Raw genomic sequence first — 12,499 nt, forward strand, 5'->3', positions numbered from 1 at the left:
AATTATTCTAAATGAGGATGTTGACACTATGCATGGACGAATCTGAGTAGTAGCGTTCTAAAGGGCACCATCATTCTTTCATCACTTCTTGAAGCAACTATCGCAAGCTTTTAATTTGGCTTTGAAGCATCAAATAGACAATATAAAATTGAAAAGTACATGTGGATGTGCCATATAGACGCTAAACTGTTAAGAAAATATCATCTTTTATTACCGGACAACTCCTGTAATTATTGGATTTGGTAGATGGCTTACCCACATGTCTTCATTTACCACTGCTACTACTGATTCATGGCTCGCTTTCTTTTTGACTTTATATTCTCTTAGCTTCAGATCTTTGTCCTTATCCTGACCACTCTCTGCTATTCTTGGAATGTCCTTCTGGAGATAAACTTAGAAAAGTTTATTGTCCTCCAGTAATGCATTCATTTTCTTTGTGTTAATCTCTCACTTTGAGACTTCAGGATATAAATCAGATCTTTTTGTCAATACTTCTTTACACATTGCCGGGCAAATAAAGATACTCCTTAAGTTACAATTAGGTTACATCCAGATAAACCTGCATAGCTTACAATTGGGCAAAATCATCTGGCCACATGGTACACTGTAGAGTATTTGTTGTTTACCCTGGTGATTGTGTTGCTGACTGGGAGCTATAGCTTCCTGTTATTGCCTGACATCATGAGAGATTATCATACTTTATACTGCTAGCTTGGGAAAAGATCAAAATTCATATTTGAAGTATGGTTTCTAATAAATGTCTGTTGCTGTCACACCATCATAAAATTTTTTTAAGTTCTACATTAAACAATCTTATGTCAGGAACCATCTGTAGTGGCTTTCATTACCTGATTATAGGATGGATGGGTGGGGAGATGAATAAATAATTCTAATTGAATGTTAATCTTATCTTCTCATTCCTACCAGTTTCACAATTTAGATAAAGGATATTGACTGAAGAAGAAATTAACATAAAATTGTTGGAGCGTACTTTATTAGACTGCTAACAAGTTCTATATTAAGACTGTTTCTAATTTCATTTCTGCCATTTACTGACTGCATCCCCTTATGCAAATGCTTGACCTCTATGAGCCTCAGTTTTGTCTTTCACAAACTGCAAGAGCAATATCTATTATATAGGATTATTGAGTTTTAAAATACTGTATGTAAAGAACATGGCCCAGGATTTCTAGTATCACTTGTCAAATGTGGGTCTCAAGCAAGCAAAGAAAAAGGCAAATAATATTTTTTGAGGGCTGCTTAATAGCCTGTTTCATCAAAAAAGTTATAAAGTTGAAAATACTAAACCATTGGGTTATATGTAGTAATATCTCAAAAGAGAAAAGAGCAAAAATTGTAGGTAATGAATATATTTTTAATTTTAAATGTTTTAACTATTTTATCTTTTATTTTTGGCATTTTGCTACGAATGGTAACTTGTTTTAAGTAACAACCACCACAAAAAAGGGCCCTGAGCTTAAGAATTTTTAAATATTGCTTTATACCATAACATGAATAATAATATTTTAGGTGTTTATTAACTTTTAGATCAAGAAGTCTCACTTGTCTTATACAAAGTAAACTGCAGTGTTGCTGTTAGAATGACACATGAATTGCCTGAAATTATTGTATAGCGGTTTTATTCAAGCCATGAATCATACCTTGGACCCAATCACTTTGCAGCTGGTTTTAAAAACAGTATCATTTTTCCCTGCTGAATAGGTTTGAGATTAGACCTAATAAATGTTCTGAAAAAGTAAAACAAAAAAATAGACTTGTTGCTTTCATTACTTTTTTAATTACAGTTTACCGTAGATGACTGATACTTCTTAGGTGAACTCCAGAATAATTGAGAATAAAATCTCTAAAAAGTATATTGCTGTGTTAGGGAATTTTATCTACAATGGGCTGTCAAGGATTTGGGAAAATACTGATGATTAAGTAGAAAATTGATTTGGAATCTGTAATTAAAATATAATAAATGTTTCATAGCTTCTTTTTTTTTTTTTTTTTTTGAGACGGAGTTTCGCTCTTGTTACCCAGACTGGAGTGCAATGGCACAATCTCAGCTCACCACAACCTCTGCCTTCTGGGTTCAAGTAATTCTCCTGCCTCAGCCTCCTGAGTAGCTGGGACTACAGGCGCGCACCACCATGCCCAGCTAATTTTTGTATTTTTAGTAGAGACGGGGTTTCACCATGTTGAAGGGGATGTCCTATGAAAATTAATTTTAAAATAGATGAAAGACTTAAATGGAAGACCCAAATTATGAAAATTCTGTAAAAGTGAATGATTTTGTTTAATTTTAACTTTTGTGGGTACATAGTGGGTATTCATATTATGGGATATATGAGATATTTTGATTCAGGCATATGATGAATAATAATCACATTATGGTAGATGGGGTATCCATTATCTCAAGCATTTGCCTTTTCTTTGTGTTACAAATAATCCAATTATATTATTTTATTTTTAAATGTACAATAAATTATTATTGACTTTAGTCACCCTGTTGTGCTATCAAATACTAGATCGTATTCATTTATCTTATTATATTTTTGCACCCATCCACCATCTCCACTTTCCTCAACCCCACCCCACTACCCCTTCCAGCCTCTGATAGTCATCATTTGGCTTTCTAATCCTATAAGTTTGTTTTAACTTTTAGCTCCCACAAATAAGTGAGAATATGCAAAGTTTATCTGTCTGTGCATGGTTTATTTCACCTAAGGACTTTGAATTCTATCTATGGTGCTGCAAGTGGCAGGATCTCATTATTTTTGATGGTTGAATAGTAATCCATGGTGTATATGTACCACTTTTTCTTTATTTATTCATCTATAGATGAACACTTATTAGGTTGTTTCCAAATCTTGGCTATGTTGCATAGTACTGCAATAAACATGAGAGAAAGTACAGATAACTCTTTAATATACTGATTTTGTTTCTTTTGGATATATAGCTAGCACTGGTATTGCTGGATCATATGTTAGCTCAGTTTTTTGAGGAACCTCCAAACTGTTCTCCACAGTGACTGTACTAATTCACATTCCCACCAACAGTGCATGAGAGTTCCCTTTTATTCACATCCTCTCCAGTGTTTGCCTGACTTTTGCATAGAAGCCATTTTAACTGGGGCGAGATGATATCTCATTGTAGTTTTGGTTTACATTTATGTGATGATCAGTGATGTTAAGCACCTTTTCACATGCCTGTTTACCATTTGTATATCTTCTTGAGAAATATCTATTCAGATTTGTTGCCAATTTTTCAATTGAATTATGAGACATTTTCCTATTGAGTTGTTTGAGCTGCTTATATATTTTGGTTATTAATCCTTTGTCATATGGATAGTTTGCAAGTATTGTTCCCTTTCTTTGGGTTTTCTCTTCATTTTGTGGATTGTTTCCTTTGCTGTGCAGAAGCTTCTTAACTTGATGCATTCCATTTGTCCATTTTTGCTTTGGTTGCCTGTGCTTATGGGGTATTACTCAAGAAATATTTGCCCAGTCCTGTGTCCTGGAAAGTTTCCTCAATTAAAAAAAAATATATTATCAGTTTCATAGTTTTAGGTCTTAGATTTAAGTGTGTTTAATCTATTTTGATTTGATTTTTGTATGTTTAAGAGATAGGGGTCAAATTCTATTTCTCTGCATGTGGATATCCAGTGTTTTCCAGTACCATTTATTGAAGAGACTGTACTTTCTCCAATGTATGTTTGTATGAAAATGGGTTCACTGCAGATGTATGGATTTGTTTTGGGGTTCTCTGTGTTGTTTCATTGTTCTGTGTTTCTGTTTTTATGCCAGTACCATGTTGTTTTGGTTACTATAGCTCTGTAGTATAATTTGAAGTCCATACCACTTTAAAAATAAAAAATTGGCCGGGCGCGGTGGCTCAAGCCTGTAATCCCAGCACTTTGGGAGGCCGAGGCGGGTGGATCACGAGGTCAACAGATCGAGACCATCCTGGTCAACATGGTGAAACCCCATCTCTACTAAAAATTACAAAAAATTAGCTGGGCATGGTGGTGCGTGCCTGTAATCCCAGCTACTCAGGAGGCTGAGGCAGGAGAATTGCCTGAACCCAGGGGGCGGAGGTTGCGGTGAGCCGAGATTGCCCCATTGCACTCCAGCCCGGGTAACAAGAGCGAAACTCCGTCTCAAAAAAAAATAAAAATAAAAAATAAAAAATTGGTGAAAAATTAGCAAGTGAGCTAATGCATGATTATGTTGTTGCTTTTATGTATCTTACCTTTGGACTTGAATTTGTCATAGATGGCTGCAATATTTTGTCCTGTGTGGGGAACAAAAGAAACTAGATAGCTCAACAAATTGAGTTGTTAATAAATGTAGGTTTCAACATAAGATATTACTTTTCTTTTTTTCTTCTTTTTTTTTTTTTTGAGAGTCTTGCCCTGTCACCCAGACTGGAGTGCAATGATGCAATCTTGACTCACTGCAACCTCTGCCTCTTGGGTTCAAGCAATTCTCCTGCCTCAGCCTCCTGAGTAGCTGGGATTACAGGTGTGCACCACCACACCCAGCTAATTTTTTTGTATCTTTAGTAGAGACAGAGTTTCACTATGTTGGCCAGGCTGGTCTTGAACTCCTGACCTCGTGATCCACCCACCTCAGCCTTGCAAAGTGCTGGGATTACAGACGTGAGCCACAACGCCCAGCCAACATATAGTATTAGTTTTCTTAAATGAAATTTTTAAATAGTTTTGTAAGGCTAATATTGTTTACATTCAGTTTTGTTAAATAACACTATACACTCAAATTTTCTTGATTCCTGTAGGTTACAACAGTTACATTTCAAGATTTGCCAGGTTGTGTTCTCTCTACCCTGGCAGAGTGTACAAATCTTCAATTTCTATCCCTTCGACGCTGTGGATTAACTTCTTTGCACAGTCTGAGTAATTGTAAAAATCTTAAGTACATTGATGCACAGGTATGCTCTTTGTCCTACTGTTATTTATTCTATAATAAAGTACAAAATGGATTCATGTTTACATTTCAGAAATGACACTTTTGAAAAAACAATTACTAAACTAACTTGTAATTCAGGGTCTAAAGAGATCAGGTAGTATGCTAAAGTTTTTAGATGCAAAGAGAGAAGTTTATCAGATAGCCTGACCTAAAATGACTTAACTTTTTTTGTAGCTAATATGGTCATTGTTTCCATTACTTTTTGCTGCACAACAAATGACTATTTTACTTAGGAGTTTAAGCCAACAACCATCTTTTTGTTCATGGTTCTGTGGGCCGTTAATTGTGCCCAAACTTCGCTGGGCATTTTTTTTTCTGATTTCTATTGTATTTACTGGGTCTCTTGTGTAACTGCAGCCAGATGGAAGCTAGAGCTAAAATGTTCTAAATCACTTACCTTATGTTTGCTGCCTTGGCAGGAATGTTTGGATATGGGAATCTCTCATGGCTATCTTGGGCTTCTTTCCAGGGTGACAGGCTCTCAAGAGCGAGTGTTCCTAAAAGACAAGCAGCAGTATGCAAGTGTTTATAAAGCATCTGCTTACCTCATGTTGGCTAATGTTTTATTGGCTAAGCCCTGAGGTCATGTAGAAGGGGACTGTATGGATATCCGAATACTGGTTTGTGAAGTTTACTGGGAGCTACCAAAGTAGCAGTCTATTAAAACTTCTCCTCCGGCTTCTAATGACTCACATCCTTCCCACATGCAAAACACATTCATATCCCAAAGACACCGAAGTATCATTCACTTAAGGCATCAGGCTCAGGCTTGAAGCACTGGCTTTTCTCATCTAAATCAGATCCAGGTGAAGATGAGGCTCATTAAGTCCAGTTCCTTGGATTCATCCACAGAGGTGAAGTTTTCTCAACTCAGATATCAGCAATCTAAAATTAAAAATTATCTACTGCCACCCCACATACAATGGTGAGACAGGGCTTGATTAACAACAGTAGTCATTCCCATTCAAAATGGGAGAAACAAGAACGACAATATCTTCACTTTTAAAAACTTATATTGTTTAAAATACTTTGTTATCCTCTGTATTTTAAAACAATATTTGTAAATAAATTAAAAATTAATTATTAGTTTACTTAATATTTTCATCCAAATAGTATAACAGAGTTATACTATTTGCCAGATTTGCAGTTATCTTAGAAATTAGACTCAGATACTAATTTGGAGATCCTTTCTCATCTTTCCTCTTTTTGAAAGCTTCAAATATTTCATTAATAGCCATTGAAATAAAACTAATTACATTTATTCTTTGCTTCAGGAAAACCATATTGAGGCTATTGACTGTGAAAATTTGGAAAATCTCTGTGTTCTTCTTCTTAATAAAAATCAACTAACTTCTCTTCATGGTTTGGATGGCTGCACTAATATTCAATGTCTTGAACTTTCACATAATAGAATTACTCGAATTGGTAAGAACAATGGAATTTTAATATTTAAACAATTGTTTCTCATAATTTATTTTGTTTCATCACCAATCTGCATATTTTATTTATCTTATGCTTTTAAAATCTAGATTAGAAAAATAAAATTACTTTTAACATCTATAAAGGGAATATGCTCTCCCACCACTGGCAACTCTGTAGTTGTTAGCAGGCCCCTAAGTTAGTATATTTACTTCTCTGTTTCTCTTCCTACAACCAGTAGTGATCTGAGCTCTACGGGAGTATAACACCTTGCTATCACACCATGATGTTTCTCTGGGTCATATGCTTTCCAAATGCCTCAGCAATTGTAACTGTTTGCTGGTAAACCGTTTTCATCACCACTCTCGTTAGCTACATACATCACTTGTACTAATCTTTCCTTCTTTAGATAAAGTTGCTAAACCACATGAAAGGATTCGTCAGGCTGAATCTCCCTAAACTTCTCAGTCCCTTCAGAGCTATATCTGCATATCTGCATAACTATATTGACTTCCTTCCTTCTATCTTATAATTTATGTAGGTAGAAATGAAATTCTCTTTCTTTTCTTTTTTTTTTTTTTTTTGAGACGGAGTTTCGCTCTTGTTACCCAGGCTGGAGTACAATGGCGCAATCTCAGCTCACTGCAACCTCCGCCTCCTGGGTTCAGGCAATTCTCTTGCCTCAGCTTCCTGAGTAGCTGGGATTACAGGCACGCACCACCATGCCCAGCTAATTTTTTGTATTTTTAGGTTCACCATGTTGACCAGGATGGTCTCGATTTCTTGACCTCGTGATCTACCCGCCTCGGCCTCCCAAAGTGCTGGGATTACAGGGTGAGCCACCGTGCCTGGCTGGAATTCTCTTTTCTTACTTAAAAACCAGTCTTTCTATTTTCTTTTTTTAGTAAATTTTTTGTGGACCCAAGTTTATCTTTTTTTTTTTTAATTTTGTTTTTTTGATATGGTCTTTCTATGTTGTCCAGGCTTGTCTTGAACTCCTGGGCTCAACAGATTTGCCTACCTCAGCTTCCTGAGTAGCTGAGACTACAGACATATACTACTACAGTACTATTTTTTTATAAAAATATTTTTTATAAATATTCCCGTCAGCCCCTCTGGACCTTACTTTATTATTTGTCATCAGCCTTCTGTCAAAATATTTCTATTGCTGTGCCCTTTCTTTCACATTTCTAAATGAACATAAAAACAAAAAAGAAAATGAAAGAAAAACCTTTTCTTTTACCTCACATTGAGTTCTATCATTGCCTCCTCTCTCTTCTTGCCCTTTATTGTCAAGTTTTGGGAAAGAAAGAATGTTTTGTGTTTGCTTTCACCTCTTATCACCCAACTTCCTTCTTCTACCCACTGAAATTCGGCTCAAGTTACTTCTGCATTATTGCCAGTGTGATGATTCTGAAACAAAAAATGTATTGTATTATACACCTTCTGGCTTGAATTTCTCTATTGTTTCTTGTTACTTCATTCATTATGAAATTATCAAGGGCCTTGGTAGGGGCTTAATAATGGTTAATGAAAAATCAAGGACTGCCACAAAGTTGGGAACTGGATTAAAACTTTACTTAGTTGTAGTACCAATGCTTGAAATATTGGACTCCCAGAGGATATCATACTGTTCACTTTTTCAGTCCTGTAATCACTACAATCTAGACTGAAGTATCAGAGTAGAATAAGCATAGATAGGGGAATAGAAGTAAGCCTAATTTCTATGTTAGGCCTGGTTCTACTATTAGTTTTGCTTGTTTGCTTATATTTTGTTTTCTTCTCTTTTCATTGTGGAAAATTTCAAACATTTATAAATGTAGAATAATACCTAGAAATTCCATATAATCATTACTTATTTTAAACATTTACATCATCTTTGCTTTTTTTGGTTTTGATTTTATTTTTTTCTTTCATAATGCAGATCCCCATAATTGTGTAATTCCAGTCCTTCATAACTTCAGGAGAGAGTTTTAAATAATGTGGCCCTCTCTTTCTTAACTCTGGTGCATTATAACACATAATGGAATTAATAACGAATCCTTACATCAACTGACAGTACATAATCAAGTTTTTCTGATTTTCTAAATGTCTGGGTTTATTTGAATCATAACATCGATAATGACTGTATGTTACATTGATCTGGGTCTTTGAAGTCCCTTTAATCTGCAGCAGTCCTCCTACCACTTTTTTTTTTCCTGCACCATTGGTTTGTTGCAGAACCTGTGTGAATTGTCTTACAGAATATCCTGCCTTCTGGCTTTGTCCATTTACTTTTTGTTAGTTTTATTAAAACTGTTTCATTAAGCCCTGTATTTTCTATAAATTGAAGTTAGTTAAAAAATGTTTGATTAAATTCAAAAGTAAGCTGCTTTCATAGGAATTCTTTATGGGTGGTGTTCTGTGCTTTATATTTCATTACATCAGATTCATGCAGTATTTGACGATTTATTTTATTGATGCTACAATTGAGTGTTGGGTATAGCTGATGATAGTCTAAACACTCCATTAGAAAGTTCTCCATCAACCTTTCATCTAATGTTCATTCATTGATTAATATGACCTGGGTCAATTAATGCAGCAGAGGATGTGATTTGTGAGTTTTCTACTTGATCATTTCTTTAATTTGATTTTATAAAATCTTTAATTGATCAGCACTGTTTGGTTACCTTGAAATAGTTTGTAGCAGAATGACAGGCCTAGATGCTTGCTATTGTATTGACAAATTCTTAGACTAAGGTCTTAGTGATCCTATTTACCTTCAGTGGTGCCAAATTTTTTGTTTGTTTATTTACTTTGTTTTACTACTTGTTCTAATCTTCTCTCTCTCTCAATATTCTTATGAAAATATACATTTTTTATAGCTCAGAATATTTCAGTCAGTTGCTTTTTTTTTGTTTTGATACTCTAATTGTTTTGTCTCACGTACTTGAATTGAAGATAGCATATATGCTTTAGACGTTATAGCTGTATTCATTTTTTCTTCCACTATGTTCCTTGGTTTACAGCAAGATAATATAACCATGTGCCTGTCTTATCTATAAAATATCATTAAAAACAATGCCACTATTACTATGGACAATATAACTTACTAATTTTAAGATTTCTGTACATTTTTTGTCCTTGCACTGTCCCAAACAGATGTGATTAAAACGGTATTTTATAAAATCATTTGAAATACTTTATCTTTGGAGGTATGCTATAAATTTGATAATTTAGTTCACTAAATTAACTAATTTGATAAAGTAATTCACTTTTCCGATTTGATTGTGTTTAACTTTTATGTGTAATACTGATTCATGATTCCAAAATGAAAACTATATTTAAAAAGCATACTCAAGATATTGTGCTTTAGTCGTTGTCCTTTTCACTCTTCTCCCCCCGTTTAGTTTTATATGTGGAAGTTTTGTATAATATGTACATATATAGCATATATCCTATGTAAAACATATATGAGTGTATCTACATATGTGCACATATCTAAGGAAATATAAGTATGTATGTTAATCCTCTCTTTCACAAAGTGTAGCATATTTTAAGCACTGTTTTTTATCTTGCTTTTTTTACTTAACAACATATTATGGAATTTATAACATATTTTTTCCATAGCTACTTAATAGTCTTGTGTGAAAAAACCAGAGTTTTCCCATTTCTGCTTTGCTGATGGATATTGCATGGTTTCCAATCTTCCACATTACCACAATGAATATGACATCTATTTAATTTCATACTTGATCAGATATGTCTTCAGGTTAATTTCCTGCAATTTGTATCATTGGGCCAAAAAATATCTACAATTTAGGAAGAATAGTGTCAGACTCCCTTTGTATATGTTGTGACTGTTCTCATGCTGTTAATAAAGACATACCCGAGACTGGGTGATTTATAAAGGAAGGAGATATAGTGGACTCACAGTTCTACATGGCTGGGGAGGCCTCAAAATCATGGCAGAAGACAATGGAAGAGCAAAGGGACATTTTACATGGTGTCAGGCAAAGGGCTTGTGCATTTATAAAACTATCAGAGATTGTGAGCCTTATTGACTACCACAGGAACAGTATGGAGAAATTTCCCCCATGAGTCAGTTATCTCCACCTGCCACTGTCCTTGACATGTGGGGATTATTACAGTTCAAGGTGAGATTTGGGTGGGGACACAACCAAACCATGTTATTTCCATTTAGTACTTTTATCACAAATACATGATAATACTAGTTTCTTGGCTTTTTTTTTTTCCTGTTTTGCTATTATGCCATTCTGTTTTCTGTTATGTTATTCTTTTCTAATTTTGAGTTAAATATTTAATTCAATTATTTTTGATTCTTTTTTCAATCTTATTGGCATAGATACTTAAATCTATAGATTTTCCTCTGAGCAATATTTAGTCTGTAACTTCTGACATGCAGATATTTTCATCATTTTTATAATTTTAGAGTTTTTAATTGCTACAAAAAGAATAAAATACCTAGGAATACAACTCACAAGGAACGTAAGGGACCTCTTCAAGGAAAACTACAAACCACTACTCAACGAAATAAGAGAGGACACAAACAGATGGAGAAACATTCCATGTTCATGGTTAGGAAGAATTAATATCATGAAAATGGCTATACTGCCCATAGTAATTTACAGAATCAATGCTATCCCCATCAAGCTACCATTGACTATCTTCACAGAACTGGAAAAAAACACCTTAAACTTCATATGGAACCAAAAGAGAGCCCGCATAGCCAAGTCAATTCTAAGCAAAAAGAACACAGTGGGGGGCATCACACTACTGGGTTTCAAACTATACTACAAGGCTACAGTAATCAAAACAGCATGGTACTGGAACCAAAACAGAGATATAGACCAATGGAACAAAACAGAGTCATCGGAGGCAACACAACATATCTACAACCATACAATCTTTGATAAACCTGACAAAAACAAGCAATGGGGAAAGGATTCCCTGTTTAATACATGGTGTTGGGAAAACTGGCTAGCCGTGTGCAGAAAGCAGAAACTGGACTCCTTCCTGACACCTTACACTAAAATTAACTCCAGATGGATTAAAGACTTAAACATAAGACTTGGCACCATAAAAACCCTAGAAGAAAATCTAGGCAAAACCATCTAGGACATAGGAGTAGGCAAGGACTTCATGACCAAAACACCAAAAGCATTGGCAACAAAAGCCAAAATAGAAAAATGGGACCTAATCAAACTCCACATCTTCTGCATGGCAAAAGAAACAGTCACTAGAGTGAATCGGCAACCAACAGAATGGGAAAAAATTTTTGCAGTCTACCCATCTGACAAAGGGCTGAAATCCAGAATTTACAAAGAACTCAAACATATTTTCAGGAAAAAAACAAACAAGCCCATTCAAAAATGGGCAAAGGATATGAACCGACACTTTACAAAAGAAGACATAGAAGAGGCCAACAAACATATGAAAAAATACTTATCATCACTGGTCATTAGAGAAATGCCAATAAAAACTAGTTTGAGATACCATCTCAAGCCAGTTAGAATGGCGATCATTAAAAAATCTGGAGACAACAGATGCTGGAGAGGATGTGGAGAAAAAGGAACACTTTTACACTGTTGGTGGGAGTGTAAACTAGTTCAACCATTGTGGAAGTCAGTGTGGTGATTCCTCAAGGCCTTAGAAATAGAAATTCCAATTGACCCAGCAATACCATTACTGGGTATATATCCAAAGGACTATAAATCATTCTACTATAAGGACACATGCACACGAATATTCATTGCAGCACTGTTTACAATAGCAAAGACCTGGAATCAACCCAAATGCCCATCGATGATAGACTGGATTGAGAAAATGTGGCACATATACACCATGGAATATTATGCAGCAATCAGAAATGATGAGTTCGTGTCATTTGTAGGGACATGGATGAATCTGGAGAACATCATTCTCAGCAAACTGACACAAGAACAGAAAATGAAATACTGCATATTCTCACTCATAGGTGGGTGATGAAAAATGAGAACACATGGACACAGGGAGGGGAGTACTAAACACTGGGGTCTATTGGGGGGAAGAGGGGAGGGACGGCGGGGGGGGGGAGTTGTGGAGGGATA

General features: G+C 35.2%; 1 protein-coding gene across 15 annotated transcripts in view; it reads left to right on the forward strand.

Annotated features, from left to right (window-relative positions):
* Positions 1 to 12,499, forward strand: part of LRRIQ1 (leucine rich repeats and IQ motif containing 1) — a 208,868-nt gene that overhangs the window by 19,981 nt on the left and 176,388 nt on the right. For all 15 annotated transcript variants that reach the window (XR_004728920.3, XR_004728921.3, XR_004728924.3 and 12 more), the window contains 2 exons: positions 4,801 to 4,953; positions 6,266 to 6,416. Coding sequence is in view for 11 of the 15 variants with exons in the window: in XM_035257158.3 (XP_035113049.3) it covers positions 4,801 to 4,953; positions 6,266 to 6,416 (304 nt within the window). In the remaining 4 variants the exon portion in view is untranslated. The remainder of the gene's footprint in view (positions 1 to 4,800; positions 4,954 to 6,265; positions 6,417 to 12,499) is intronic.

The sequence above is a fragment of the Callithrix jacchus genome, chromosome 9 (assembly GCF_049354715.1).
Source record: "Callithrix jacchus isolate 240 chromosome 9, calJac240_pri, whole genome shotgun sequence".
NCBI classification, from domain to species: domain Eukaryota; kingdom Metazoa; phylum Chordata; class Mammalia; order Primates; family Cebidae; genus Callithrix; species Callithrix jacchus.